General features: G+C 43.5%; 1 protein-coding gene across 2 annotated transcripts; it reads left to right on the top strand.

Annotated features, from left to right (window-relative positions):
- The first annotated feature begins 364 nt into the window (after window positions 1–364).
- On the top strand, window positions 365–26,822 carry ZFYVE16 (zinc finger FYVE-type containing 16). Of its 2 annotated transcripts, none has more exons than XM_084225592.1 (18): window positions 365–499; window positions 7,308–7,416; window positions 7,598–9,747; window positions 12,926–13,022; window positions 13,874–14,050; window positions 14,842–14,990; window positions 16,916–17,291; window positions 17,860–17,982; window positions 18,075–18,230; window positions 18,814–19,038; window positions 20,298–20,380; window positions 22,249–22,353; window positions 22,767–22,917; window positions 23,089–23,169; window positions 23,689–23,851; window positions 24,209–24,314; window positions 24,720–24,884; window positions 25,147–26,822. In XM_084225592.1, the coding sequence occupies exons 2-18, from the start codon at window positions 7,347–7,349 to the stop codon at window positions 25,306–25,308; spliced, it is 4,539 nt and encodes a 1,512-aa protein (XP_084081718.1). In that variant the 5' UTR covers window positions 365–499; window positions 7,308–7,346; the 3' UTR covers window positions 25,309–26,822. The 2 variants fall into 2 exon arrangements, with proteins under 2 accessions (XP_084081718.1, XP_084081719.1); XM_084225593.1 differs by having other exon boundaries at window positions 381–444.
- Window positions 26,823–27,671: the final 849 nt, after the last annotated feature.

Genomic DNA, 27,671 nt, shown 5'->3' with positions numbered 1-27,671 from the left:
TGACGTCACCGCAGGGTCAGAGAGTGTGACATCGCGAGACCTGGATGGGAGAGGCGCCCCCTGCCGGCGGGGTACGGTACAAAGGGGGGTGTGGCCTGCACTGCAGGCTCCGCCCCTCTTGCAGGCTCCGCCCCAGAGCAGGCTGGTCGGCGACTCCGCCCTCTTGCGTTGTCAATCACAAATACGATGACGCCCATTTCGTCATGCCACGCCTTCTCGCGCTGTCCGTCAGATGTGTGGCCCCGCCCCTGCCCCAGGCTGCGCCCCTCGCCGGCCGTGGCGGGAAGCGCACGCGCAGGGTGGGAATGGGCGCGGTGGCGGTGACGTCACCCGTGGGCGTGGCTGCGCAGGCGCGCTGCGCGCAGCGGAGGGTCGAGGCCGCCGCCCGGAGCCGCCGGCGGGGCCGGGGCGGGCCCTGAGGGGAGACGGCCCCGAACCGGCCGGGTGAGGTCGGGGCGACGCGGCTGTGGGAGTCTGACCTCTGACTGAGGCTACCTGGGTGGGTTATTTGTCCCCGGAGGTTTGTGGGTGTTAATGATATTATTGCTTTCTGCTGTTTTTATAGACGGTATATCGACTATAGTATATGTACAAAGAGTACTGTGTAGGGTATATGGAGAATATATAAGGTAGATAAAGTAAAATAGACGAGATTATTTTATAGGTTGTATAGAATACATATATGGTCTATAGAGTGGAAAGGACAGTCGTACACCGTACACTTAGAGAGTGTAAATCATTTTGAGTCTGTGTTTCAATACGAGCAGTACTGTCAGGGAATGGTCACTGACACCTTCTGGGGAACACGGCCGAGGGTCCGGCGTCTGCCCGAGTCCGTGCTGTCCGTGCCCTGTGGGCCTCGGCTGGTTAGTGATGCACACGAGAGCAGCGGGGCGCTGAGGGAGCCGTGCTTTCCGCTGGGCGCTGAGGGCTCTGCCGGCCCGCTTCTCCAGGGCCGTCCCTGTCCCGGCTGACAGATGCAGCCGGTGAGCGTGGGTTGGTCTGTCCGGCCCGTTCCTCCCCGGGGCTCCTGGTACTGCTGCTGTGCCGGACGCTGCTGGCAGTCAGAACCGGTCTGCTCTGCCTCCAGTTCACTGTGTCCGCGTCTGGGCTTCACAGCAGAATAAAGAAGAATCTACTGGACAGGGTCCAGGGCAGGCCCCAGAGAGGGTTTGGGCTCTGCAGCGTGTGCGTGCTGGGCAGAGCCTGCGGGAGCTGGGCCGGGCAGGCTGCAGAAGGGAACACTGACAGGGGATCCGTCCGTCCGTCCGTCCGTGCGAACATCCCCGGGGCTGCCGGAGCACGGGCCGGGCTCTGCTCGGTGCCGCCGGTGCCGGCAGCAGCAGCGGCGGCCGTCAGAGAAAGGGCAGCCAGGGGCAGGGCAGCGGGAGGAAGAACTCGTGTCCGTGGAGGGGCAGAGCCCTGGAACGGCTGCCCGGGGAGGGCCGGGAGTGTCCCTGTGTGGAGACATGGCAGCCCCAGCCGGGCACCTGCCTGTGCCCCTGACCACGGCTCCCTGCCTGCGCAGGGCTGGGCTGGGGCAGCTCCACAGGAACCTTCCAGCCCTGTAATTCAGAGATTCTGTGATTCTCTGGGTGGTGTAAGTAATGCTGTTCTCAGTCCAGAGGAGTAGGGGTTTTGTGTGGATGAATGAACAAAAATCCTTGTAAGCTGAAGGTGATGTGGGATGGAGCTGTGAGGATGGTAGTGTCCACGCTGCTGCTGGAGTTCTGTCCTTGTGAAGAGTGCATACTTAACTAAGAGGATGGCAATCTTCAAACAAGACGATTTGTTGTGGTGTGTCCTGTAGGCTTGTCCTTATATGTCTGAAAACTTCTGCAGCTTTTTGTTCACCCCATGATTCAGCTCTTAAACTTGCTGTGGCAGCAGCCACCTCAGCTTTTGGGTTGGACAATAGGTTGTTCTGCTCAGCAAGAATAATTTTTATTTTTATTTAAATTTTTCATGCAGTGTTTGTTCAGTTGTGCTGAACTTCTCCATCGGGTTGATTGCTGACCTGTGGGCAGCTGTTTCCTTTAACTTTTTGTCTTTAGGGCTTCAGGCCTATATGTGGGTATGTGGTGTTATGGAGGGGTAAAAAGCTGGAAATTAATTCTTCAGTACCCTTGATGCCTTTTCCTTGGTCTTAGAATTAAGAGTTAGATACAAGTAAGGGATAAAAAGGTTTTTATTTCTGTATTTAGTAAGAATTTTTATGGCGTTACAATTTGTCATAGTGGAATATACCAATATGCATTCATATGTTAGATGGTGTGTACAATTTTACAGATTTTGTAAATTAGTATATTTAACAAAGTTGTTTCATTGAGAGATTTAAATAAATAGTGTGATTTTTTTTTTTTTAATTTTAAAGTATTCTTTCTTAGATAGGTGTATGTTTACAGGATGTGTTTTAGAGGGGGTCTTGGTTTCTCAAAGTAGGTTTTCTGGCTTCTGATTATGAGGCTTTTAGGAGTTTGGTCCTTTGCTTTAGCAGAATACCAAGATTGTGTTAAGATATTAGGCTGAAAGAATTACAGGTATGTATGTTAAAGGTGCTGAGAACATATAAAAGGTTTATAAAAGAAGAGATAAAAATCATCATGGCCTCGCCCTTAGTGAGGGATAGGGGGCACACCTTACTCCATGAGTGTTTCACTGTGAATTTAGTGCTCGGTGCTCCTGTTTGTACTGGAGGTTTTGTTCTGCCTGTGATAACTGCTGGGGTGCTAAGGTGGAAAATGCCATTTCAGTCCTCCCACACACCTCAGTTCAGCATTCTGCTCCGGCTGAAGCTGATAATTAAACGCGGTGATGGAGCTGAAACCAGGGAGCAAAAAGACTGGGGTTGTGGTGATCAGAATTGAGGCGATGGTCATCCTGTGGTCATCTCTCTGGAGGGGACACCCCTGTGCCCCTGCTTGTTGTGTTCCTTTGCCTGTAAACCCCAGCTTGGGCTGTTCTGGTATGTTTTGTGTAGAAGCAGGCCTGGCCTCTGCAGTGGGGATTAGCTGTAACAAACTGCACCTCTGGTGGTGCCCATATGAACGCTGCAGAGAGTGGTTTTCAGGGGTTCTTAGACGTCAAAAGGTAGCTTGTCTTCAGACCTTGAATTGGCTAGTTGGTAATAATTAACCTATCCATTCTGTTTTGTTATCACCACTGAAAACTGCTCCCTGCTCCATTTACAGAGTGTATCTGGGGAAAAGGCCCTGACAATCCATCCTGTAAGCTGGCCGCCCAATATCCCAGCAGCCTTGTGTTATCTTCTCCTTTAAATAAGACTGTGTTGAGAAATCCCCAGTGGAATGCTGGTTTTGAACTCTGGATCATGTGCCTGTTAAGTTAGGAGGGATAAGTAATTCATGAAGGATTTAAAGGAAGTGTTGAAGGCTGTGAAGTGCTTTTAAACGCTGCGGTCAGCGCAGTCATCGAGATCTCAGGATTTGCATTCCACAGTTAATAGTTAACAGTTTTAATGGGGTGGGACTATTGCCTCTAGTTCTTAGGTCTGTGTGGTGCTGTGCTGAGAGGGTGTCAGACCATTTGTTGGAGATCTAAGATGAGCCTGCTTAGAGGTTTATCTGGAGAAGTGACGTGCCCAGGATGCACTTTTTGGTAGTACCTTTTGTGCTTAGATTATTATTTTCCCATTTTGAGACAGATTGCTCTTTTATCTTCCAGTCTCCTCCTGCATAAATATGTAATCTATCTTTATTTGAAACCACATTGTCTTTAACAGACAGTGATTTAAATATCATTTAAACGTTTTTAAAGAAATCTATACAATGGAGCTGGTGAGAGCCTAAAGTTGTATGTCTCCTTGAACTGTTAGGGACTTATTGCCTCAGGTTAAGTTGTAAGCTTAACGTTTATTTTTAAAAAATACTAATGTGTGAACCAGTTTAGAAAGTGTCTAGTGACGGTATTCAGAGTTCTGAAAAATGAATTCAGAAAACAAGAGTTTGTGTCTGCCTAAAAAACATATACAGTGGTGGTGCTCCTGGTTTCTGGTAGTTAGAAAACAGTGTAATTCTTTTGTTACAAATATAAGTCTTAAAAGAATATGCTCAGAACAAATGCTGTTTGCTGAAGTCCATGGTTCCTTCAGACCCTTCACTCAGGGGAGCAAGCAGCCATTTAATAAAAATGTGTCAGCAGAGCTTTTTCATAGCTTCTAATCCAATAATGTCAACACTGGGACGGGCTGCAGGCAAATCCATGCAGCAGAAAATAACATTTGTTCCTCTTGCTGAAAGAGGGTTTGGAACATGAGAAACTAGAAGGCTTTTACAATTCTTTGGTGGTGCAGGCACGTGGAGTTGGGACAGAGAGGTGCAAGATGGACAAGGGGGTACTGCTGGTCTGCCCTGTTTTGGGGTTTTGATTTTGTTGTGGGTTTCAGTTCTTTTGCTTGTAGGTCTATTGTAGAAAGATGAAAACATATGAAAAGTTTGAGGAAAGAGTAATGAAATTAGGAATAATGCATATGTTAGTTTTTCAAGGTTAGGTTAGTTATTCAAAATACTTTACCAAGTCAAATAATCATTTGATTTAAAAAATGGATTTAACTAAACAAAGCAATATTGCTGGGTTAGTAGACTGAGGTATAACAGTTTTGTGCGCTCTCTGTAGAAGTGGGTTAATCTGTATTAAATAGATGTAAATACTGGCGTATGGTTTTAGTTCTACAGTTCTTTTCATTGAGTTCTTCCTTTTTCTGGAGACTTTAGTGGGCCAATGCTGTACAGCATTAATGCACCCTTCTAATTGGCATTATAATCTAAACATAGATAGCGTTGTCATCTAATAATGCCCTTATGCTTAAATCACAATTAGTTTGTGTGTCTCTGAAGAGCGCAACACAGTCAATATTCCTTAGGCCTTTTTAAGTAAAAGATGAAGGTAGATGAAATAATTACTTGGCCTCTCATCTGTATTTTTTCTGAAATGGGGAAGGTTTTTGTTATTTATAAGCTTCTGTTGTTATTGATATCTGTGATAAGTGGTGAGGTTGTATAATAAATGCCTACAGAGGACACAAACCGGCATTACGCATCCTCTGATGCCCGGTTTTCTTGTAACCCTTCAATATTTCTTGTTTATGTGGTCTATCTGGGTATTGACTGCTCACAGATACGTGCTTTAGGGACGGGATCTGCACTTTGATGTCTCTCAGTGAATCACCAAAAGCTGTTAATCGTGTAAGGCTCTTAATTGAAATAACTTCCAGTTCATGTTGTTGCATCCCCCTTGCCGGGAGGTCGTGATTGTTACAGGAAGGAGCTGTGTTCAGATGGGTGAGGAGAAGGGGCACCGAGTCTGTGCTTGCTGCTCTTCCAGCCCTCCAGACAGCAGTCACAGTATTAGAGTGCAGCCTGAAGACCTTGGCCGTGACTAACTACTGGCCACAGATATCCAAACTGTGATATATTTGGGTTGTTCATTTTTTGTGAAATTTTTGTGATCACTTGTTCCAAAATTTTAAAAGTTGAATATAAACTAATATTAAGGTTAAAAGTTTAATATAAACTAAAATATAAAAATAGTGATACTAATTAGAGCAATAAGAATTTGGACAATCAGAGTTAGGACAATAAAGGACAATAAAAAACCAAAGAATTACAAATATTTGTATGCTTTCCTCTTGAAAGCATCGGTCACTAACAAAGGATTAACCCTAAAAAGCAATAGCCTGTTGCATATTCATATATCTCATACATGATTCAAAAATTCTTTTCAGACAAAGGGTGTTTCCTGCTTATTGTCAACTTCCCCCCCTCCTCTTGTAAATCAGCCATCTCGGTCCCCACCAAGTCTGGTTCTTCCCAATAAGGGGGCAGTAATTCTTCTCTTGGGGATTTTGGTGTCTTGTTGCTGTTGTCTCTCTGTGAAGAATTTCTTGAGCTAACTAGAAAAGTGTCTTACATCATATCCTTTCTATTTTAATATTATGTTATAGCCTAAAACTATATTTAACACACTATTGTAAAGGATTAATACAGTATAACTTTCTAACATAACACATATAATATTCATTGTAATATTTGCGAAAAGGCAATTGTATAGCACGCATTTTTCACATTTTTGGCTTACATACGGACAGAAAGTACTGCGTTACTGTGTATTTGTTTCACCTTTCTTAATGCTTTTGCAAGCCTCTATTTGAACTACACATTGCCTTAAAGTGTTCTTGTTCCATGCATATTAATTAAATAATTGCATCACATGTGGTGAACAGTTACACATTGGCACAGGTTAAAGCTCCTGATCTGAGCTATTCGGTGAGGGGAAACCTTAGAGCTTGGGGGGAAGTAAGGCATGGAAGCTAGATCTGTAGCTGCGGGGTGGCATGAGAGGATTGAAGTGTTTGTTTGGGTTCTGAGCTTTCAGAAGGACAGCTGGGCATTACTAGCTGGTCGGGGCACCAGTTGCATTGGGGTAGGCTGTGAGGTCAGCCCCTGCAGAGGCTGAATGCACTGATAAAAGCAGAAGGCAAACTGGGCAGCTCTCCACAGTGTGGTTTATTAGACTGAATGGATCTCAGTCCCTTCAGGTTGCTGAGAGGAACTGTAAATATTGATTTTTGATTGGTAGTTCCGCTGTATGGGTGTTCAGCCATTGAAGAAGATGTGCAGTTGGAAGGCAATTCTGAGTGACCAAAAAGGCATAAAACTGAGTGGCTGGAAAGGTTAATTAAACAAATAAACCAGGGTGTTTTGCAGTGGGGGATGTGATTGATAAATAAATAGCTTGCTGATGATCTGGTAAGTCTATAATAAGAATTTCATGTTTTGGGGTCTCAGAAGTATAGTTGTTTGTGTGTTCTGAGTAGAACAGAAATTATTAACTCAATTACCATGTTGGATATTTAATTTTTATTATTATTTACACAGTTCATTTGTGTTGAAAGGTAATAATAATGGCCTGTTTTTGTTTTTTGCCTGTGAGGGGTCAGACTAGAAGATCCTAATATTCCTTCTGGTTTTGAATGTGCTGACATTGTAATGCCATAGCAGATGCTTTCAGATGCTTTTCTTTTTATTTTTTTTTTTAATAAGTAGCCTCAATTCTGCAGTTTGAAGTGAATTTGGGGATGTATTGTTTGTAATGCTGAATAGACTGAGCACATCCAGAATACTGAAGAGGCTTCAGCACTGTTTGTGCTTAGGTTTTGTTTACATGGAGAGAGAACAAAGTATTAATAAAAATAAAAAACCACTTCATATGAGCTGCTGTCTAATATGAACACTTGTGCTTTGTAAACAAAAATTGTTTTGAATTAATTACTGTGTTTTTCTCTGTAGGTTTAAGAAGGCTAAAGCTTCACTAGAACTGCGACTAGAATGGACAGTTACTTTAAAGCTGCAGTCTGTGACTTGGACAAACTGCTTGATGAATTTGAGCAGAATACAGGTTGGTTCTGCACTGCCTTTTTAGTGGAAGTACATGGTCAAATGACTGTTACCATGGAGTTTGAAAGTAGCATCTGCTAAGTAAAAGCTTGTATTGATGAATAGATGGGGTTGAGAGGGAGTACATTGTGGAAAGAGGAGTCTTATAAACTTTGCTTTTGATCTCTTCTTGCTTAATATAGATGAATGTGAGTGCTTCAGAACACCTCAAAATCCATACGACTCAAAGCTCTCTTCAGTCCTGGATTGCTTAGAGCATGCACACCTCACAGCAGAGCTGCCAGAGGATGCTGCTGCATGTCCTGCCCCAGAGGAGAGCTCTCCCTGTGCCCCTGCAGGCACAGCTGGTGTGCTCAGCTTCTCACCACCCAAAGAGAAGGGTGTTGCTGGACCTGACCTCTTGTCCACTGTGGACAGTAGTTCCCTAAATGAAGTTCAGGCTTTGAGCCTGGGAAGGTGTAGCATGCCTGTGTGTGATCTTATCAGTGACACAGCGAATTTAATCCCCTCAGTGGCCGCTCCAGAAGAGGCTCAGGAGCTGCAGCCAGATGAGTTCCAGGGCAGCCAGGGGCCTGCTGGCTGTGGCGTGTCTTGTGTCCCCACTCCTGTTTGTGTGACTTCACCTGGCTGCAGCGGCACTGCCAGCACACAGCAGAGTGATGGGGACGTGGTGTTACAAGAATCAGGGCATCTTACAACAGAACAAAGTAATGATTTAGCTTTAAAACCAGAGAGTTTCGCTGCAGGAACAGTCCTGGGTCTGTGTGACAACCAGCACAGGACAGAACCTGTAAAGTGCAATGAAGTACTTGACCATCCTGGACAAACTGCTGCCCTGGATCCTGAACATGTCGCAGTAACATCACAGATTTGGAATGCGCGCAGTCCCAAAGATGAGGAAGCCTGTGAAAAACTGCCTTTTGAAACACAAGACGACAGTGCATGCTCTGCAGCAAGCAAAGAAGTGAATGGAGGAAATGTTATAGGAAAGGTAGACCCAAATAATGGGAGTAATGCTGATTCCATGCCTTCAGATCTGCCAAAGAGGTGTCCCCTGAGCAACAGCAATGCAACAGTACCTGGAAATTGTGTCTTACCAGGCTCCTCATGTCAAATAGGAGCTGAAGTAGAATTGGAAAAGAGAGGCACAGAAGAGGATGTAGATAGTGAAGAACCTAATAGGAGTGAGATACCAAGCAGTGTTTCCAGTTCGTGTATGTCAGCTGAGGATGTCCAGACATCTCTGTCTTGTCTTTCCCTTCCTGTGTCCATGTGTGGTTCGTTAGTTGTAACAGAAGAAAAGGTTAATCCTCTACCTCAAAATGCAGTGGCGGAGGTTATTAGTGATACTGTAACTGTTCATGCTGGAGAGTCTAAAACTCATCTCCCTGGCAGGGAATCCTGTGAAAGTACTAGCTGGCATGAGCAAGAAGATGTAGCTGAAATCAGTGAAAGTATTGCAGAAGAAAGTGGAGATGGAGAGAAGTACAATACTGAGAATGTAATTGATGATAGTGATTCTCAGCAAATCAAAGCTTCTGCTTTTCTAGACCTTGGAGCTGAGCCATATGGTGTTGGTGTAGATGCTTTTTATGATGAGAGCATGAGCTCTGTTATGGCTGACTTTACTGTTGAGGAGAATGTTATTAAAAGTGATATTCTAATAAGTGATGCTGAGCTTGATGATTTCTTGTATGGACAAAGTCTGCAGTCCAGTGTGTTGAAGTGTTCAGACAATGATGGTAACTTGGTGGAAGCTGATGCAGATGGAGGGAGTTCAACAGATCTGAACAACCTGGATTTCATAGAGGTCGATGAAGAGCTTACGCAAGCAAAACTGGAGGAGATAACGAGCCTTAATAGTAACCTTAAAGCATCTATTCCTGACAATGAAGGGGAAGCTGCAGCAGAGGTCAGCATGTCTCAAAGTCAAGGCATGACTGAGAGTGGCAGTGGAGCTCTGCCTTCTGATATTTGTTTTAAAGGTGCAAGACCAAAGCAGTTGCTTGACCTTTCCCAAGGAGTTGCTGGTCAGAAACAACTGAACAGAACAAATGTACTTGAAAGAGAAAACCAGGAATGCGGTTCTTTTAGCCCAGAAGCTCCCCTCTCAGACAGCAGTGTAAGTGTTGGTAATACTGACCCTGGGGAAAGCAGCTCTGAGGCTGGAGGAAGTCAAACATCTGAAAGTGCTGAGCCACGTAAAGCGCCTGCAGCTCTGTCGTGGAAGCAGCCCCTGTGGGTGCCAGACTCAGAGGCACCCAACTGTATGAACTGCCAGGCCAAGTTCACCTTCACAAAGAGACGACACCACTGCCGAGCCTGTGGGAAGGTGAGTCACTGGGGAGGGGTCCCGTGCTGCGACAGGAAAAGGACAGTCTCATTTAGGCACAACCAAGATAGAGAAGGGAAAGAATATTGACAGAAGTTTTCTAGGCTCAAAGTACTTTATTAACAAAGGCCAGGTTTTATTTTCCCTCCTTAGGAACCTAAAGACTGTTGGAAAAGACTGATGTTAATTAAGAAACATGTGACTTTTTTTGTGCAAAATGTTATAAAAGAGAAGAACAAAATATGTTCTTATCTGCCATTACTGGCTGGGTTGGTGTTTTGCTTAGAGTAGGGGAGATGAGATGGTGGACTATTTCATCATAGTTGTATTGAATCAGCCCAGTATTGAGCTTTTTACTTAAGTGTTTATGTTCTAAAAAATTGAGGTGATGTTGATGAGCATCCTGTGGTTTTACTAGTTGTTATAACTGTAGGGCACTGCCCATGAACCTGAAGGGATTGCGTTTTTTCAGGAGCTGTAGCAGCAGTACCAATGCAAAAGGATTTATGGTCTAAATCTGTCTTCCAGTGTGTTTAGATGTATCACTTTCTAAGGAACTCATCTCAGGGAAAAAGTATGTGATTCACCAACAAAGTGAGTAATTGCAGAACTTTTTTTTAGCCCGAAGGCTTCTACAGAGAGTAAGTGATGCCAAAACTGATACTCAGTTCAGAATTCCCTTGTGATCTACTGTGGCTTGTACTAGTGCATAAATGGAAATGCTAGGAGTACTAGGGACCTCACTGTTAAGTGTTGCTCTGTAAGCCCTAAGGATGAGGAGACAGAGCAAAGACTGGTGTTAGCACTAAATTTTCGCCTCCCCAGTGTTAAGCACTGTCTGGAAAGGCACGGAAGATTTTCTTTCCACCTCTCTTCTAGCGCTGTGTTTTCAAAGCATGATGCTCATTTACTCAGCTGTAGCCACTGCGAACTAAAATGTAGGTGTGAATTGAGGTGTCCAGGAAATTAAGAACTCCTTGTGCTGACCTGGCAGCCATTGAACTTACTGCCAGAATATCCTGGTGAGATTTTGTGATGGTTTAAGCAGTCCTTCAGAGTGGGTTCCATTTTAGTCATAAGACTGACTGACTTCAAGTTCCTGTTTTACATTTGCTGTGAAGTTCTCACACCTTGTCTAGAGATGGGGACAGGAGACCCTTCACTGCACAGTGCTGTTGACAGCTGTGAGTGTGTCAGATGGGGGGCTCGTGGCAGAACAGCAGTGTAATTAGGAAGTATCACAATGTCTCTTCATTAGGAGAGGGAGTGAAGGCAGCATGAGATGTCTAAACCTTACACATATGGCAGTGCTGTGCAATTACAGCTTTTCTGAATGTGCAGCTTAACCTTCTGCCACATAAGACTTCCTGTTTTTTTAATAGCAACTTTTTTTGTCTTAAAAAATCCCAAATCAGACATTCCTTTTGAAGCTGTTGTTTGTTGTGTTTTCAGCCATCTGGGAACTAAGGGAAAACTGGAATTCACAGTGGATTCCTTTGTGGACTGTTCTAGATGACAATTGTATGGATTCCCATACCTCTTTTTTTTATCAGTGAAAATAGCAACACCTGGGGACTCCAGTATCTGTGGGAGGGAAGTGTGAAGTTAGTGGTCCCTATTTTCTCTCCCCTCTGCAGCCCTCACAAGGCCAAAAAAGCTTTGCAGTTCCATTTTCCAGGTGGTTTTCTCTTGCTGTGGTACCTTTCTTCTTCCTAGTTCAAGCAGGACCCACTTGTTTGCTCAACAGCCTGCTACTCACCTCCTTTCTCCTGTCCCTTAGTTTGTCTTCACCTTTCAGGTGCATTAGGATTAATCCTCCTGCAATCCCCTTCAGGTCCCAGTGTCACCAAGGGTATGAGGAGAATACTCCTTGGTGGGGATTGTGCTGCTTGGTATTCGAAGCCCTGAAGTGGATTATAACTGATTAGCAATTAATCCTCATCAATTATGTTCTTAACGTATGTACTGAGCATGCGTGTTTCCTGTTGAGGTAGATTACCTGTGGCACTAATCCAGAAGCAGCTGGAATAGTTTCTTTTTTTAGCTCATATTACACTGATCAATCACTGCTTTTGCAGTGACTTTTCCTGCTTGGAGGAGTTCATTGTAATAACTTGCTTTTTTCCTATGCCACTCTTGTTTGGGATTTCCCTCCCCCCTTCTCCCCCCGCCTTGATTCACTTTGTTTTTTGGACTGGGAGCAGTTAGGAGTAGAGAACACCTTTGGGGAGTTTCAGAAGACCTTTTGTAAAGAGTCCAGAGTCTGCATATAGCTAAAAATGGTGTGACTTGTTAAGAACTTGCTGATCATCCTTTAAAGAACATAAGGGGAAAGTGACAAAACCTCCAGATATTGATGGCAACTCTTGCAAAACACCAGCTATTCTAAAGACATAATTCTTTGAATGGGATTGTGTAGATCCCATTGTAGATTGTCCAGGCTAATGAGGCACACTTTCCCCCCCTGTTTCTGCTTTAAAATAGACAGGCTATATACCCTCTTAGAATAGAAGAGCATATTCTGTTCTTCCAAAGCAGCATTCTTTGCAAATACTTGTCTGAAGGGAGCTTGTCCTGTGCAGGCAGCACTGCTTGTTCTTGCTGAGGGAGCAGGAGAGCCACTCAGCAGCCCCAGCATGTGAGCCAGCCTGCCCCAGCAGCCTGCAGCAGGGAGCTCTGGGCTGTGCCAGGCTGGAGAGGCAGCCTCGAGTGCCTGGCAGACTGGTAACAGCTTCCTGAGAGCCGTGGTGGGCACACAGGGCTGCAGAGACAGTCCTAAAGCACCAGAGCAAGTCCCAGCTCTGCGCCTCAGTCCTTGGCCCTGGAACCGCTGGCCGATGTAAAATACTTATGGCAGGATCACAAGTAGGATTGAGGAGAATTTGGGATGGGTGGTGCAAGAATTTGAGATAGGTGGTGCAACCTGAAATTCTTTTCATCGCTCCAGAGAAGAATTTTACTGTAATTTCAGTTGGGTCCTCCATGTTGCTGCTCTCTGCTGGGTGTGTATTGTGGGTTTTGTTTTTGTTGTTCTTTTTATTCCTGAGGATTTCTTTGTCAGGGATTAAGATATAGGTTTGAATACAAGACTGCGGATGGTTTAGAATGAAGCAAGTGTATTTTCCTATTTGCTGTGCAATATGTCTGTAATATTTAATGCAATGCTTTTCTGATTCAGGTCTTTTGTGGTACCTGTTGCAAACGAAAATGCAAACTGCAATACATGGAGAAGGAGGCCAGAGTCTGCACTGGCTGTTATGATGATATTAATAAAGGTAAAGAGGATTTTTTGGGTAACTGCAGTAATCATTGAACTGTCTCTTTAACCGTTACTCTTTTTGGGGAGCTTGATTACTTTAATTGGTGTAGGTTTTCCTATTTCTGAGATGTAGGATAAAGAGAATAACTGTTCCTCAGTTGGATTCCAGTTCTTATTTTGAACCTTGAGGCTCGAGTTGGTTGGTTTTTTATTAAAAAACAAAAAAAGTAGCTTTTAACTCCATAGGACTAAATAGAAAGTTACAGAGAAATACAATTTGAGTCATCTGTGACAGGAATCTAGCAGAAGTTATCCTCCCTCCGCAGTAGCCCTGTGCGCGTTTAAAGGCCGCATCCCTCCTTGTTTTCACGTTTGCCCACTTTATGCTGCTTCCTGTCCTGGTGTTTTTAAAGTCACTTACCAGGGCTGCGGTAAATGACTCATCAGATAACCTTTTCTTAACTGGAAAGCTAACCATGGATTCTTATGAAAACATCAGGAGAAACAATTGAGGTCTTGTTGATGAGTATGTAAATAATAAGTTGAAAACATGTCAGATTTTTAATAGGCACCTCAGTGGAGTTCAGCCTGACAGATGTGTTTGCCCCAGGGGCCAGGGGTCACAGTGATGTAGCCACTGCACGGGGAACAAGGGGAGGTCTCTAGCTCCTAAGAAATGAGGCAATTATGCAAGTAGAAAATCAGTCTAAATTTTCTTCCATACAACAGTTTGAGTGTTTATTTTTTGTAGCTAGATCACAAACTGTGTGTTACCTCCACCAAAAATCCCCCACCCACCTATAGTACTGCTCTGCAAATGAAATTTAATCAATTGTGAGATCTTAAAAACTAACCACATTATTTTAGCACAGGCATTTGAAAGGATGATGAGTCCAACTGGTCCTGTCCCCAATTCCAGTGTCTCCTCTGAGCATTCTTCTGCTGTTCCGCCTGTAGAGGAGGCCCAGGTGCCCGGGGGTGCCAGCTGTCCTTCACCATCTGCACTGTTGCCTATCTCAGCACTTAAACAACCTGGTCCTGAAGGTACAGATCCTCAGTGTAACACACATCTAACACTTTGAGAGTCTCTTTGGAAAGAGCTGCTTATCACGTCTGGGATTTATAGTTGGTATTTTTTGTGTGAAACAGGAACACTCTGAATGGGAACACTTTCACTTCTCAGTTTTGGTGCCAGGCCCAAGCTGGTCCTAAATCTCCATATATGAAAAGTGGATGTTACTTTTTTCATTGTCTTCTCTGTTTACATTGTAAATCTTTTTGTGTAGCTGTTCATTCTATAATTTTTACGTCTCTTGGGAGGTCTCTGGCTTGTGTTGGACTGCCTGTCTTAAAGTGAAAACAGAAAGTAGCTGTTCAGGGAGAAGTTACAAGGGAAGAGCAAAGCTTATTCTCTGTGTAAATACAAATGATTAGTGGCTAACTAGTGTCTTTGTTCCACTTTTATTAAACATTTTACCTTCTTCAAAGAAAACGCATTGTTAAATAAAATGATAAATCAACTTTTTTTAGAGAGTATTCCTCCATCTTTTAGTTGTGATATGCATTTCATTCTTATGTCACTACTGAGGGATGATTGAGGAAGTAACCTTCTGTAATATGAATTGATAGATTTAACTGTCGCAGGGCAGCTTCCTCTGCAAGTGAAGAGGTTATGTTGCCTGACTGGAGACTGGCTAATGTCACCCTGTGCTTTGTTCCAGTGAGCAGGCATGCTCTGTCCATGTGCTGGGGAGAAGGGGCTTCATTTCCATCCTCTCCCCTGTTGGAGCGGCTCTAACTCGCCATAATACAGTCGTTGTTCTCACCTGTCGCAGGGCTGTGCACCAGAGAGCAGAAGAGGGTTTGGTTTGCAGATGGCATTCTGCCAAACGGGGAGGTGGCAGACACAGCAAAGCTGTCCTCAGGAGCAAAGAGGTCGCAGGACTCCAGCCCAGAGAACGCAGACCTGCCCGAGACGCCCGCGGTAGGAGTTGGGAGGTTCACCTGCACAAATTACCTGTTGGGAGAGCTTTGCTGGCCAGGGATGGGCCCTTACACACCATGGCTTCTGAGTCACAGCCTTTGGAACCTGAGACAATCCTTTTGGCAGTGCCTCTGAAGTCCTTGGATTGGAAAATATTGTAGTAATTTTCAATTGGAGTAAAACCGAGCAAAGTTTTCAAAGGAAAACCTTTGGTTTGAGATGTCTGTGAACTTCAGAACTGGTGTGGCTGAAAATTTGCCAAAGCAGTTTTTTCAGTACACAGTATTTGATGAACCACTTTAGTGAAGGCGACCTCAGCCACAGTTCTTAAGGTTGTCATTAGCAACATGCTTATAGTTCAAGTTTGTGGTTGTTTGTTTTTATTTCCAGTGGCCTGCTATATTATGTTTTATATATGATATATAATCCATCTGTGTATATAAATATATATAAAAAATATAATCCATCCGTTTCCCTGCTGGATTAGACTAACCAACTTCATTAGTGCCCTGCAATTATAGGGCATTATAGGGTGCAGTAAAATCCTTGTATTGCTTTTAGTGCAAGCTAATACTGAACTGAGAGGGGGATTGGTTTTGAATCATGAGTCACATGCATACTAGTGAATGAACTGCACTTTAAAAAAAAGTCCACAGAAGAGGTGTAAGTGTGCTGTGGAAAGACTTAGTAAGGTTCCTCAGGTGAAGACTTTTTAAGATAAAACATAGCACTGAAGCGCTGTCTCAAGTAGTAACTTAAATTCCATGATTATCACAGCACTCAAGAGTTTTTAAAATATATTGATAAAGCGAAAAAAACCAGATCATTATTATTTGTATATAGAGGATCTAAGCACTTACCAGGCATATAGCATTTAAACCAGCTTATACTCATGAAGAACTGTAGTAATCAAATAATAAAAGAGTTAAAGTAAACAAAAGATACAGCCTGTCTCTCATTTTGGGGAAAGAGTAGGATATTTGCACTTGCAGAAGATGGGCAATGTCTAAAACTAAAAGCAGCATGGACAAAGTGAGTGGAAGAGAATTAGTTGATGGTGCTCCTGTGCAGCCTCAGGAGCTCAGACAAAAGCAGCACAGTGCAGCTCCTAAGAAAAGGCAACACAAAATTCTGGAAGTCCTGCCACAGAGTGTGTGAAGGGCAGAAATGCCAAGTGGTATGAAGCACCCACAAGCAGATAGAGGGAAGAAGTCTGTTATTAGCCAATTTAGCCTTGTTTTTGTCTGTGTTTTTGTGGAGTCTTCCCTTTGGAGTTGGAGGCCTTTTTTTTAAATTTTGTGGCAGCATATTTGTTAAATGGAGGATTTGCTGGAAGCTGATGGGACTCCAGGAGAACTGCTACAGGGCAAGCATAAAGTTGCTGTTTTTTTGTTGTTGTATGGACAAAGTCTTCCCTCTGGATACAGGATGCAAGGCTAAAGAAAGATAACATGCATCTCTGTTGTTTTGGAGGGGTCTTAGGGAATTGGTTTTTTCCCCTTTACTTTTTTATGACAGTTGACATCCCAGTGTGCCTGTGTTCATGGCTTGTCATACCTGTCTTGCTGGGGGAGCAGTGTGGGTGAAACTCCAAACTAGAAATTAATCAGAATGAGCAAAGCTACATTCAGCTATTAGTAGAACAGTAGAAATAGTGTGGAAATGTTTGCAGTACACAACTGCTGAGCCAGTTTGTGTTACCAAACAAATAGATTGAATATGCATCTTCACCCATGTAACTCCTAAACAAAAAAAAAGGAGGATCCAGGAGAGATTTGATGGCTTTCTTCTTATTAGGAGGAAATGTATTCCCAACTTTTGTGATAGATTTCTTTCTCTTTTTGCTTCTAGAATATTTAGTAATGAAAGTTTAGCTGGTTATGAGACAATGTAGATTTTTTTTTTTTTTAATTTCTTCTTCACAGGCAAACCCAGAGGAAGATGACCTGGTAACTGATGTAAATCAAAAACTGAAGGAAGAAACAGATAAGATGACAAGAATGGAGGAATTACATCCTTCTGTTCCTTTAGATGGTGCGCAGCAGGCCACGCCTGGCCAGGGTGGTGAGGTGACACCTAGTTACAGATCTGTCACTCTAGGAACTGTAGAGTGTTCCCCTGCAGCAGCAGAGAAGAGCAGTCCCAGTCCAGGGGGACAGAGCGCATGGGCTGTGCCTGTCTCTGCTTCAAGCTACAGAGCACTCTGTGGGGTAGAGAACTGCGTGCGACGAGACATCAGCCTTCTTCCTGACAGTGATCAGCTGCCTCCACTTCTGCTTGCTCTGGGTGAAAAGGGGAAAGGTAAAATCTGCTAACTTCTTGAGAAAATTGTTGATATTTACTCAGAGAATCCTAGAATTGCTTGGGTTGGAAGGGACATTAAAGCTCATCCAGTGCCACCCCCTATCACCCACACCTTCCACTGTCCCAGATTTGTAAATACAGACTCAAAAAATTGTATTTTAATGTAACTCTCGTGTAATTGATTTGTTGCATACTGGATTGTTGGGTAATGACTGTGCACTTTTAACAAGATCAGTACGTTATGACAAGAATGGGTCGCCACTATATTGCATGATGGTGGTGACTGTGCAGAATTGGGGTATGGATGAGGAGTCAGCACACATTCAGTCAAGGCTTTCCAAAGGAAGGGCAGCCCTGTTTGCACCTTTCTTGCAAGCTGCTGTTTCAGTTCTCTGTGTTCCCTGAATCTTAGGGTAAGCTGTTCCCTGGTTGATCTGTAGCTATTCCTATCTTGGGAATAACCACTGGGGTAGGAGGATGGGATGACTGTGTCATACAGTGAACTGATTCTTGGTTTAGGTCATTGGCTGGTATTTTGAACTAAATCATGCGTTAATTTATTTAGATCTTCTGGTGGAGGAACATCCATTTCACCAAAAGGTCACCTTGCTGCTTGGGGAAGGAGGTCCTAATCCATTGACTTTTATTCTTAATGCAAACTTGCTTGTCAATGTGAAGCTAATAACATGTAAGTATTATACATTTTCTTTTCCATTAAATCAAGACTTTTTTTTTTCTGTCTGTAAAACAGCATTACTGTGGTATCTTATCTTTTTAAAGATTCCTCAGAAAAGTGCTGGTGCTTCTCAACAAATGGACTGCATGGTTTGGGTCAGGCAGAAATTGTCATTCTGTTGCAGCGTTTGCCAGATGAAGATGTTTTCCCTAGTGAACTATTCAAATTATTTCTTGACATCTATAAAGATGCAATGAAAGGTGTGTCATTTTTATGTCTAACTTTTTCTTGTGTAGAATATTCTTGCTGATCTTTAAAACCTAAAGTGGATAGGTAATTTTTCTTGAATTATTTGTCTGATCATTCTGTTGAAAGAGCTTGCAGTGTTAGACTAGAGTTCTAAATAACAGAAATGAATTTATGTTTGTTTCATTTACTTCTGTAAACATCCTGTTTGCAGGTTTTTTTTGTTGTTTAGTGATATTATGGTGGAGATTCTGCGTATGAGCACTGAGTCTATGGTTTTTAGGACACCTGCACTTCATTTGTAGAAGTACAGTGCTCATAAATGTATATATTTTAGGTCTGTTGATCAAAACCCCTTCAGTGGTGTTTAGGACCTAAAGCACTTGTTTGGAGGAACTTAGCTCCGTAGTCAGGTTCATTTGGTGATCAAGTACAGGGCTGATACTCTGTGAGTTTAGATACCTGGGCTTCAGGAAGATGTGAGGGGAAGGGCGGGCTGGCAGGTCTGACAGAGCTCACTGCTTGGAGCAGTTCTCTTGGCACGGAGGTGTGAGTGACCCAGCTCTGTAAACACTCTCCATATTCCTCTTTCTACAGGAAGGTTCATAAAACCTATGGAAAACATCACTTTTACAGAAAACTTTCTCGGTAACAAAGACCATGGCGGATTCCTGTTTGTTTCACCAACTTTTCAGGAACTTGATGATCAGATTCTACCAGATAACCCTTTTCTTTGTGGCATTCTTATCCATAAGCTGGAAATACCCTGGGCAAAAGTGTTTCCAATCCGTTTGATGTTGAGATTGGGAGCAGAATATGGGGGTAAGTTTTAACAGTAAGTGCATAAATGTAAATTTCCCTTTGGAAAATAAAAGCTATTTAAAAAGAATCTTTGCAATATTTTTTATTATATTTGTATAAGCCCAACATGTGGAGCCACCTGGGAGTGTTCGTTGTCCTGACAGACTTTGATTTTTTTTTTTTCTTAGCAGATGAAAAAGCTAAGAAACCAAAAACTGACAGTAAAATATAAAGATCTTTTTTTTGTTGGAGGAGAAAGGTTTGAAGGGATGCCCACAAGCCCAGTTTACAACTCTGATAAAATGGTTATTTTAATTAAGTTATTTGAATTAAATATATTGGCAAAATACTACTGCTTCATTAACCAAATAAAGGTATTGATTACTTAAAAGGATAACTTATTAATACAGTAGAAACATCTAGGCATGTAAAAAGGCTGTAGCCCACCATTGTAGAAGCTGCAAGTCCATACATGTGAGAAATGGATTTGTAAGGAATTCTCAAAGCCTGACTGAAAGCTCACAGGGTCTTGTACATCTGTATGCAAACTCTGAGATAAGGTGTGCAGGCTTAGGAAGGCCTTGGGATAGAGATGACATTGTTGAGGGAGAGACTGAACTAGAAACAAGTTTCAGAGAATGGCCTGGCAATATCTGGCAAACAGACCAGATATTTTTGAGAACTGGAACTGTGAAAGATGCATTGAAGCAGGACCACATGGGGTAGAATAATAGGTGGCTGGTGTTGGAAGTATGAGCAGCATTGTGTGGCTACAGCTAATAGGCTGAAAAACATGTATAAGGTATTGTAACCAGGAAATAAGTGGGTTTCTGATAGAATGGCGTTGAGTTTTACATCTGTCTCACCCTTCAATGAGACTGATATGGAAGAAAATCTTTTAGAACGCCTCTCCATTGCCCCGTCTCTGTAGAGCTGGTAATTGTTCAACACATAAACAAGTACCTGTCACCTGTTGATGGACTTCTGGAGCCCACAGTGGACTCTACCTCCCAGATCCTGTCTGTGTGGTGACAGGGGTGGCACTGCTTTGTTGTTGTTGTTTCTCTTACTGTGCTTGGCTTTTTTAACCAATTTTCTCAGATACAACTATGAGGGGGAAGAACCACACAGTGGCTGACAATTAGAGAGGGGCTCTGCTTCCTTTGGCTGGTCAGATACTGAGATTTAGAGACAGCTTATAGCTGAAAAAACCTATAGAACTACTTGGAATAGCAAGTTGTAGAGCTGTTGGTAGGTAAATGTGGCCTTTTTCTTCCTAGCCTATCCAACTCCTGTGGTGAGTGTCAGGCACCGGCCGCCGCTCTTCGGAGACATTGGACGCACAATTATGAATCTGCTGGTTGTGAGTAGATGCTTCATTACCTGCCCTTCCTGTTGTACTCAAAGTTACCTCCAAGGAAAACCAAAATGTCCTCCAAACAAATGCTGAATCTTGAAAGCAGAGCTAACGCTTTTGTTCTTTATACTTGACTTAAAACTGGTGAGAAAGTTAAAAAAGCAGTTTGTTTCACCTTTTATTGTTGTGCATCAGTTCTGGTAGTGAAAAAAGGCTTTTAATGAGTGAGGGAGATGTTGGCATTTGCACTGATGCTGGTTGTCATCATTCAGGTCCATTTCTTTCTTCTGAGCATCATTTTGGTGCAGGGATTCTAGTCTTAAATCTGACAGTTATAAATATGAAGAAACACTTGACAGGCAGATGCTGTGGACTAACTGCAGTACTAGTTGCTTTGTCAGACAGACTTAACCTTGCCACAGTTATTTAGCTGAACTGTCTTTTGTGAAGGACTTTTTGGCAAAATCATAAATCTGGAATTCATGCCATTTCCTGTGGAAGCTCCCCCTCTGTTACCCAAATGATTTGATTTCAGATTGCAGTAAATCTATGTTCCTGACCAGTAACCTTCCTCTTCTGATACTTACACAGAACTTGCAGCCCTTCCATCCCAGCATTCAGGGCAGGGCCATGGAAAGCAGAAGAGGTCTCATTTGGGCAATTACTGCATCCTCTCCTGGGTCTGGAGACCATCATAGCTGAGATGAAACTGCCGTCTTTTCCCCTTTTTCCTTTTTGCCAGCACAGGTGTGCAGATCACAGCTGAAGGAGGTCCCCCATTAAAGAACAGCATCTTTCCTCCTCCTGTAGGAGCCTCCCACTGAAATCCACGAGCCACCACCAGCCTCACTGGTGCTGTGCCACTGTGTAGCTGTACCCTGAGGCTTTGGGCAGCCTTCCTGCTGTGTTGCTGCTGGATGGGGTTTCTGTGGAGCTCCTTTCCAGATGGAACAGAGTTACCTGGGTTCCCCTTGGTGGCTGTGTCAGCCTGAAGCAGGCAGAGGCAGTATGTGCTCCTTGCAGGAGTTTCAGTCACTGCATGGCTGCAGAATGTTCTCTGGGTGGTGCCTTGGCACCTGTGATGCAAATGCTCAGAGATCATGCAGAGCCTGTCCCCACACAAGTGGCTGAGGCAAAGGGCACCTGTGATTTACATCCTTCGTGCTGGATGCCTGTCCCATGGAAACCTTAGTGCCCTGAGATGTTTTGTAAATAGCCTTCTTGCTGCAGCTGTGCTGACGGAGGAAGGCAGTGATTGCCTGGCTCAGGTGGTGAAAAGAGCCTCTTTATACTTTTTTTTCCAGCTGAAGTAGTAAAAGCAAATGAGACCATTTTATACTTAATGTTGCTGTTCTGGAAATAAACAGAATTTTGCAGAAGTGGGTGAGGTGATGGAAGATTACTTCTATCACAGAAAGGGATAACAAACGTTGCACTATTCAATCTGCAAATCAACAAGTTAGAGCTGTAGGGGACAGGCTGTGAGCCTGCAAACAATCTCATCTAGGTGGTGGCTTCCACACTTCACTTTTCTATCAGAGAGGGAGGGTGTTGAAGTTTTTATCTCCCTAAATCACTGGGATTCTAATGTGAATGAAGTAGCCATAGAGTAAATAACCCATTGGTTAATAGAGCTAATTTGTCAGTGCTCTGAATTTATGAATACATTCACTGAGATGCTTGTCACATACACCTGGTGGGCAAAAAAGGATCCCTAAATCTTCAGCCTAAAGGGATCCCTAAGTCTTCACTCTAAATACTGCTGGTTTTTGGTAGTCCTACAGATGTATTTAGAGTATCTTCATCTAAGTGATGAAGGTAAGGAAAAGAAAAGACTTAATTGTCTGCTAATGTAAATACTTTGTGTGTTATAGGACCTTAGAAATTACCAGTATACTTTGCATACCATAGACAACCTATTTGTCCACGTGGAAATGGGTAGAAGCTGTATTAAAATACCTCTGAGGAAGCACAATGAGGTGAGTACCCCCATCTTAGTTTTCTAATCCAAGCTGCTTTAGTCTTCCGTTTTTTGTGTGACACCAGTCACACCTCTGCCATCAGCTCTTTGAGAAAACCCTCTCTGAACTTTATACTGACCTACATGTGTAATGGGAAGGGCATGCAATTACCTGAGCACACTTCCTTCTGCGATACACTGGAAGGTGGATAATGAGGAGTAGAGATTTAGGATAGCTGTTAAATACTGAAAGATCTGCAGTTTCTTCAAAAACTTGCAACATGTATTTTCAAACATTCTCTCTCACAGATTTCCTGATGATGATGTTTTGCTTTAGTAATTTAAAAAAACCCCAAAAAACCAAACAAGCAACAACCAAAAAACCCCTCTTGATGAGATTTGTCAGTGTAATGACAAACTTTGTGTTGACAGGTGATGAAGGTGATCAATTCCTCTAATGAACATGTAATTAGCATTGGAGCCAGTTTCAATACCGAGGCAGACTCTCACCTGGTGTGTGTGCAGAACAAGCAGGGCCACTATCACACACAGGCCATCAGTGCCACGGGACAGCCCAGGAAAGGTAAGAGGTCTGGGGGAGAAAAGTCACATTTCTAGAGCAGAAATGGAAGTCAGTGTTAGGCTGCATGGAAAATGCATCTCTGGTGTCATATTAAATTGTTTAAGTTTAATGTCAGTCATGACTGACTGGAGTGACACAAAGTGGTGCTGACTTCCTTCCTACTTTGTCCAGTTACAGGTGCAAGTTTTGTGGTCTTTAATGGAGCCTTAAAACCATCTTCAGGATTTTTAGCTAAATCCAGTATAGTTGAAGGTAAGAATTTTGTTATGTTCTCCTCTTAAAAGACTTAATAAAAAAGAAGGAATAGCATCAGTCTTGTGCAAGGTCTTTCTGCCTCAGTAAGCTAAAAATTTCTGGTTTTTAAATTTTGTATGAAACCTATTGCAAAGAAATAGGCTGCATAAAAATACATGATAGTTCACCTACTTGTTTTAAAACATTTAAATTTAAACTCTGTTAAATAAGTGCAGGTCTTTCCTGCCCTATTTTCATTGCCATATTGCTGAAATACATACATTGGCACATATGTGCAAAAGAAATTTCAAAAATAACTTTAAAATTATCTTTTCGTTTGAGTTCTGTTGACAAATTAGGTTTTCTTCCTCTTTCATGTAGCATTTAGTGCTGTAGGTGGGGCATGGAGTACTTTTGTGCATTTATTAAGTAGCTGTAGGAGATGGTTGGTCTCAGTAGAACGTAAGCCGAGATTCTGTAAGAAGCTGTGCTGCTTTTCCTGTGGATAATGTGGAATTTTAACTGTTTTTCTTCCAGATGGGCTAATGGTACAAATAACACAAGAAACCATGGAAGGCCTACGTCAGGCATTAAGAGACAAGCAGGACTTCAGGATAACCTGTGGAGAAGTGGATGCAGGGGACGTGAAGGAATACGTAGATATTTGCTGGGTAGAAAATGAAGAGAAAACAAACAAAGGGTAAATGTACTACCAAAGCCAGACATCTGAGAGAATTCTTGCTCCCAATGTTCAAATATCTCGCTTTAGTTTCTTGAAATTAATCTGAAGTATTCTTGTGACAGAAAGTGCTTGATACCAAAGATGGTTTATAGTGTCTTACCCCTGCAAGATTAGGTTTCTATTAATGCTATTAGTTCCCTGTTTAGGATATTTCCTTTTGTACTATCTGTATTTTCATAATGCAAGTCCTGTATTGTACTTTGTTGTTAAGGTGTTTAAATAGCCTTAAAGGATGGGTAAATATTATTTCATGGAAGTTACTATATCTAAACTATGTGTTGTTTAAATTGCTAATCACACTATTGTTTTCCATAGAATTTTGAGCCCAGTTGATGGAAAATCCATGGAAGGAACTCAGAGTGAAAAGGCACCACAATACAGAGATTTCGCAAGAGAGGGAAAAGTTATGAAGTGCACTGAAGTTAGTGAATTACATAGTTCTTGAGCCTTTTTTAATTACTTTTTGAATATTTAAGTGGAAATGTGGTGGTACTAAGTGATGCTATTAAAATGAGCTGATTTTATGTGTAGCCATGCTGCCAGGCAGAATGTTCTCTGCAGCTGCTTGGTGAGTTTACACACCTGTAATTTTTCTCCTCTGAAAAGACTCAAGTCCGTTTGCAGTGACAGCTCTATAAATGCCTCATGCAGGCATTCCCATGGTTCCTGAAGTATTTTGATTGTGTGGATGAAATACTCGGGTGCTTTCCCAGCAGAGAAGCATCAAAGCTTGCCCTGTGTGGTGTTAGGTGATCCTGAACTACTCTTTTTCCTAACTTTGGGATGTACCAGGCTGCTGACTGCCCCTCCCTTTCTCTGATCTCAGGTGTACCATTTTGCAGAGGGTCGTGAACCCTCCAGTTCTGTTCCCCACCAGTTTGCAAAAGAGATTGCCATTGCCTGCAGCACTGCTCTTCGCCCTCACCGTAAAACCTTGAAAAGCAATGGGATGAATAAGATAGGACTCAGAGTTTCCATTGACTCAGACATGGTAAGCTTTCACCTTTCACTGCACACACTCCATTTCCTCTGAAGTACCTTCCCTTGTAAAGACCTTGGATCTCTCCATGAATGTTTAGAGTTTTGCCCTACCCAAGATCCAGGCTGAGGATGACATTTGGGGAAGAAGCTGTCTTAGTCATTAATTTCTCACTTCATGGTAGCTGAAATATTCTTTTACTGTGATACAGCATGTTTTGCATAGTCTTGTAATACAAGAAGTGTTAATTAATATCAGTATGTTTCCCTCCTAGGTTGAATACTTAGCAGGATCTGGAGGACACCTTCTTCCACAGAACTACCTGAACGACTTGGACAGTGCTCTGATTCCTGTGATTCATGGTGGAATGTCAGATCCTACAGCTCTACCACTGAAAATGGAATTAGTATTTTTCATTATAGAACACCTGTCTTGATGAGGCTGATTACATGCATATACTGATTTGCTAGATCTGAACACCAAAGTTGTAATGCTACAAACACTAAAAATGTTAAAGTTTCTAAGCCTTTTATGTTTTAATAGCTTTTCAAACTGTTTTTTTTAAAGCCCCTCAGCTTCCTCTACCACAAAAGAGTCGGTTTGTGTCACGAAGTTCTGAAAGTTGACACTTAATACAGGTGCAGAAGAGTGTAGGTTTTGTTACTGTCACACAGCTTGGTAGTGTAGTGTGACTCCAAGTCATAGGATCTTGCCTCTCACCCTCACACCAGTGTTTGACTAAAGCTGCTGGAGCTCCGTGTGATCTCTGCAAGAGCTGAACAGTGGAGCAGGGCTGGCCCAGAACTGTTTCCTTTCCACAGGGGTTCAGGCCCCATGGCTGCTGTGGCTGCCTGCAGCCCCCTGTGTGCCAGGGCCCCTCTGGGAACGCTGTGGCTGTGTGGATAAACACCTCACTGAGGTCCTTAACCTGGGGATGTGATGCTGGTGCTTCAGGAAAATATGCTCTCAATTAATGTTTTATAGAGTACCTCTTTTCTTTCTTATATTTATAAGGATTTCTCTAACTTAAATGGATGCTATTTTTATAAAAAGTGCTTTTTTCTTTACTCTGTTCAGAATTCCATACAAAATTTGACCGTTTAAGGATTAGGAAAACACAGATTACTCTTGATGTAATCTACATGTAGCAATAAGTCAGACAAGAATTATGCAGTATTTTTTCTGCTCCTGTCTACTGCTTTTGCCACATTTTAGTAGCCACCTTTGCTTTCAGGGAGAACAGATGTATTAAGACTGAATTTTCACAAACAGGTTGATTCCAGTGGAAGGTGTGCCTGCCTGTGGCAGGTGGGGTTGGACTCCTTAAGGTCCCTTCCAACCCAAACCATTCTGGGATTTTTAGTGTATACCTGAGGTTCTTGCATAGGATGTATTTTTTATACTGGGTCATTTAGATCTATTTATGTATTTGTGACGCATGTGGTTTGTACTGAGGTTCATCAAACTGCAGTTGGGGTTTGGTAGCAGCCACACAACTGCTTGTCGAGAACAGAACCAAAACTAAATATATACAAGATCTGTATTGTTTTCAGTAAAAATGCTGGTACAATTTTATAATGAGAGTATTAAAACTTTGATGCCTTCTTGATGGTAATAGGGGATATTTTATGTTTTTGTATCAAAAACAATTTGTAATTTAACCTAATCTGCTCTGCTGTTATCTGTGCTTTAACACTCCAGTCCTAGAGAGGTTCAGGCCTTGAGATCTTACCCTGGATGGAGCTGAGCTGCATTTCGGCCTCTGTGCTGACTTCTCCTGAGAAGCTGCTGTCAGGGAGAAGGGCTGAACCCACGCACAGTGCAAACAAAACTGTCCTTGTTGAAAGCAAACTGCACCCAGGCCCTCAAGGGAGCTCCACCACGGGGCTGAACAGTGTTTGGGTCTGTGACAGGGCCAGGGCACCTGAAGGAACAGCTGCCTCTTGGCACCTAACCTCTACTAACTGCTTTTCAGTAATGATCAATAAAGTTAACTACAGTGCTTGCAACCTTCCGCCTCTTATTTGTAATGAAACAAACAAAGATTTGCAATGTGTGTGTCCTGTCTCTGCAGCTTTCTGGGACTCCTGCTGTTGCCCCAAAAACGGGATTCGTTCCTCAGCGTGGCACAGGCCAGCAGTGAGACCCAGGAGAGAGCCCCTGGCCGCTGCAGGGGTGCTGGGCAGGCCGGGTGCCCGGGCTGTTCCCGCACAGCGCTGCCCTCTCCCTGCCATCACCGCGTTCCTCGCACAGGGACAGAGCGCGGCTCCCCCAGCCCTGCCCGCAGTGCCCGCAGTGCCCGGGGCCGGGGAGCGCAGCCGGGCTCTGTCTGACCTGCAGGGCTGAGCAGGGGACTGCCCTGAGCAGGGGGCAGCACCTGGGGGCCTGAGCATTTCCACAAGGCTGCCAGGCACCAGGGGATGTACAACAACATCCTGTTTTCACGCAGAGCCACAGAATTAATCAACTGGACAATCCCCCCCAGCCCATGGAGTCCCAGCTGTGTCCATCCCCACCCTGTCCCCAGCCCAGAGCTCCGAGTGCCACCTCCAGGTGACACCTGCAGGGCTGGGCACTGCAAACCCCCCTGGGCAGTGCCAGGGCAGTTGCTGAGCCCCCTTTCCATGGGGAAATTCCTGCTGTGCCCACCCTGAGCCTGCCCTGGCCCGGCTGAGCACTGCGTCCTCTCGATCTGAGCCCCGCGTGTCCGCGTCCCCCGGCTCAGGCCTGTCCTGCCCATGAGGCTCCCAAGGCCGCAGAGGCACACCCTCCCAGCTCGGGATCATTCCGACACACTCC

This window comes from Fringilla coelebs (genome assembly GCF_963513975.1).
Source record: "Fringilla coelebs genome assembly, chromosome: Z".
Lineage (NCBI taxonomy): Eukaryota > Metazoa > Chordata > Aves > Passeriformes > Fringillidae > Fringilla > Fringilla coelebs.
The sequence above is the reverse complement of the archived record's forward strand: the minus strand, read 5'-3'. Positions and strand labels throughout refer to the sequence as shown.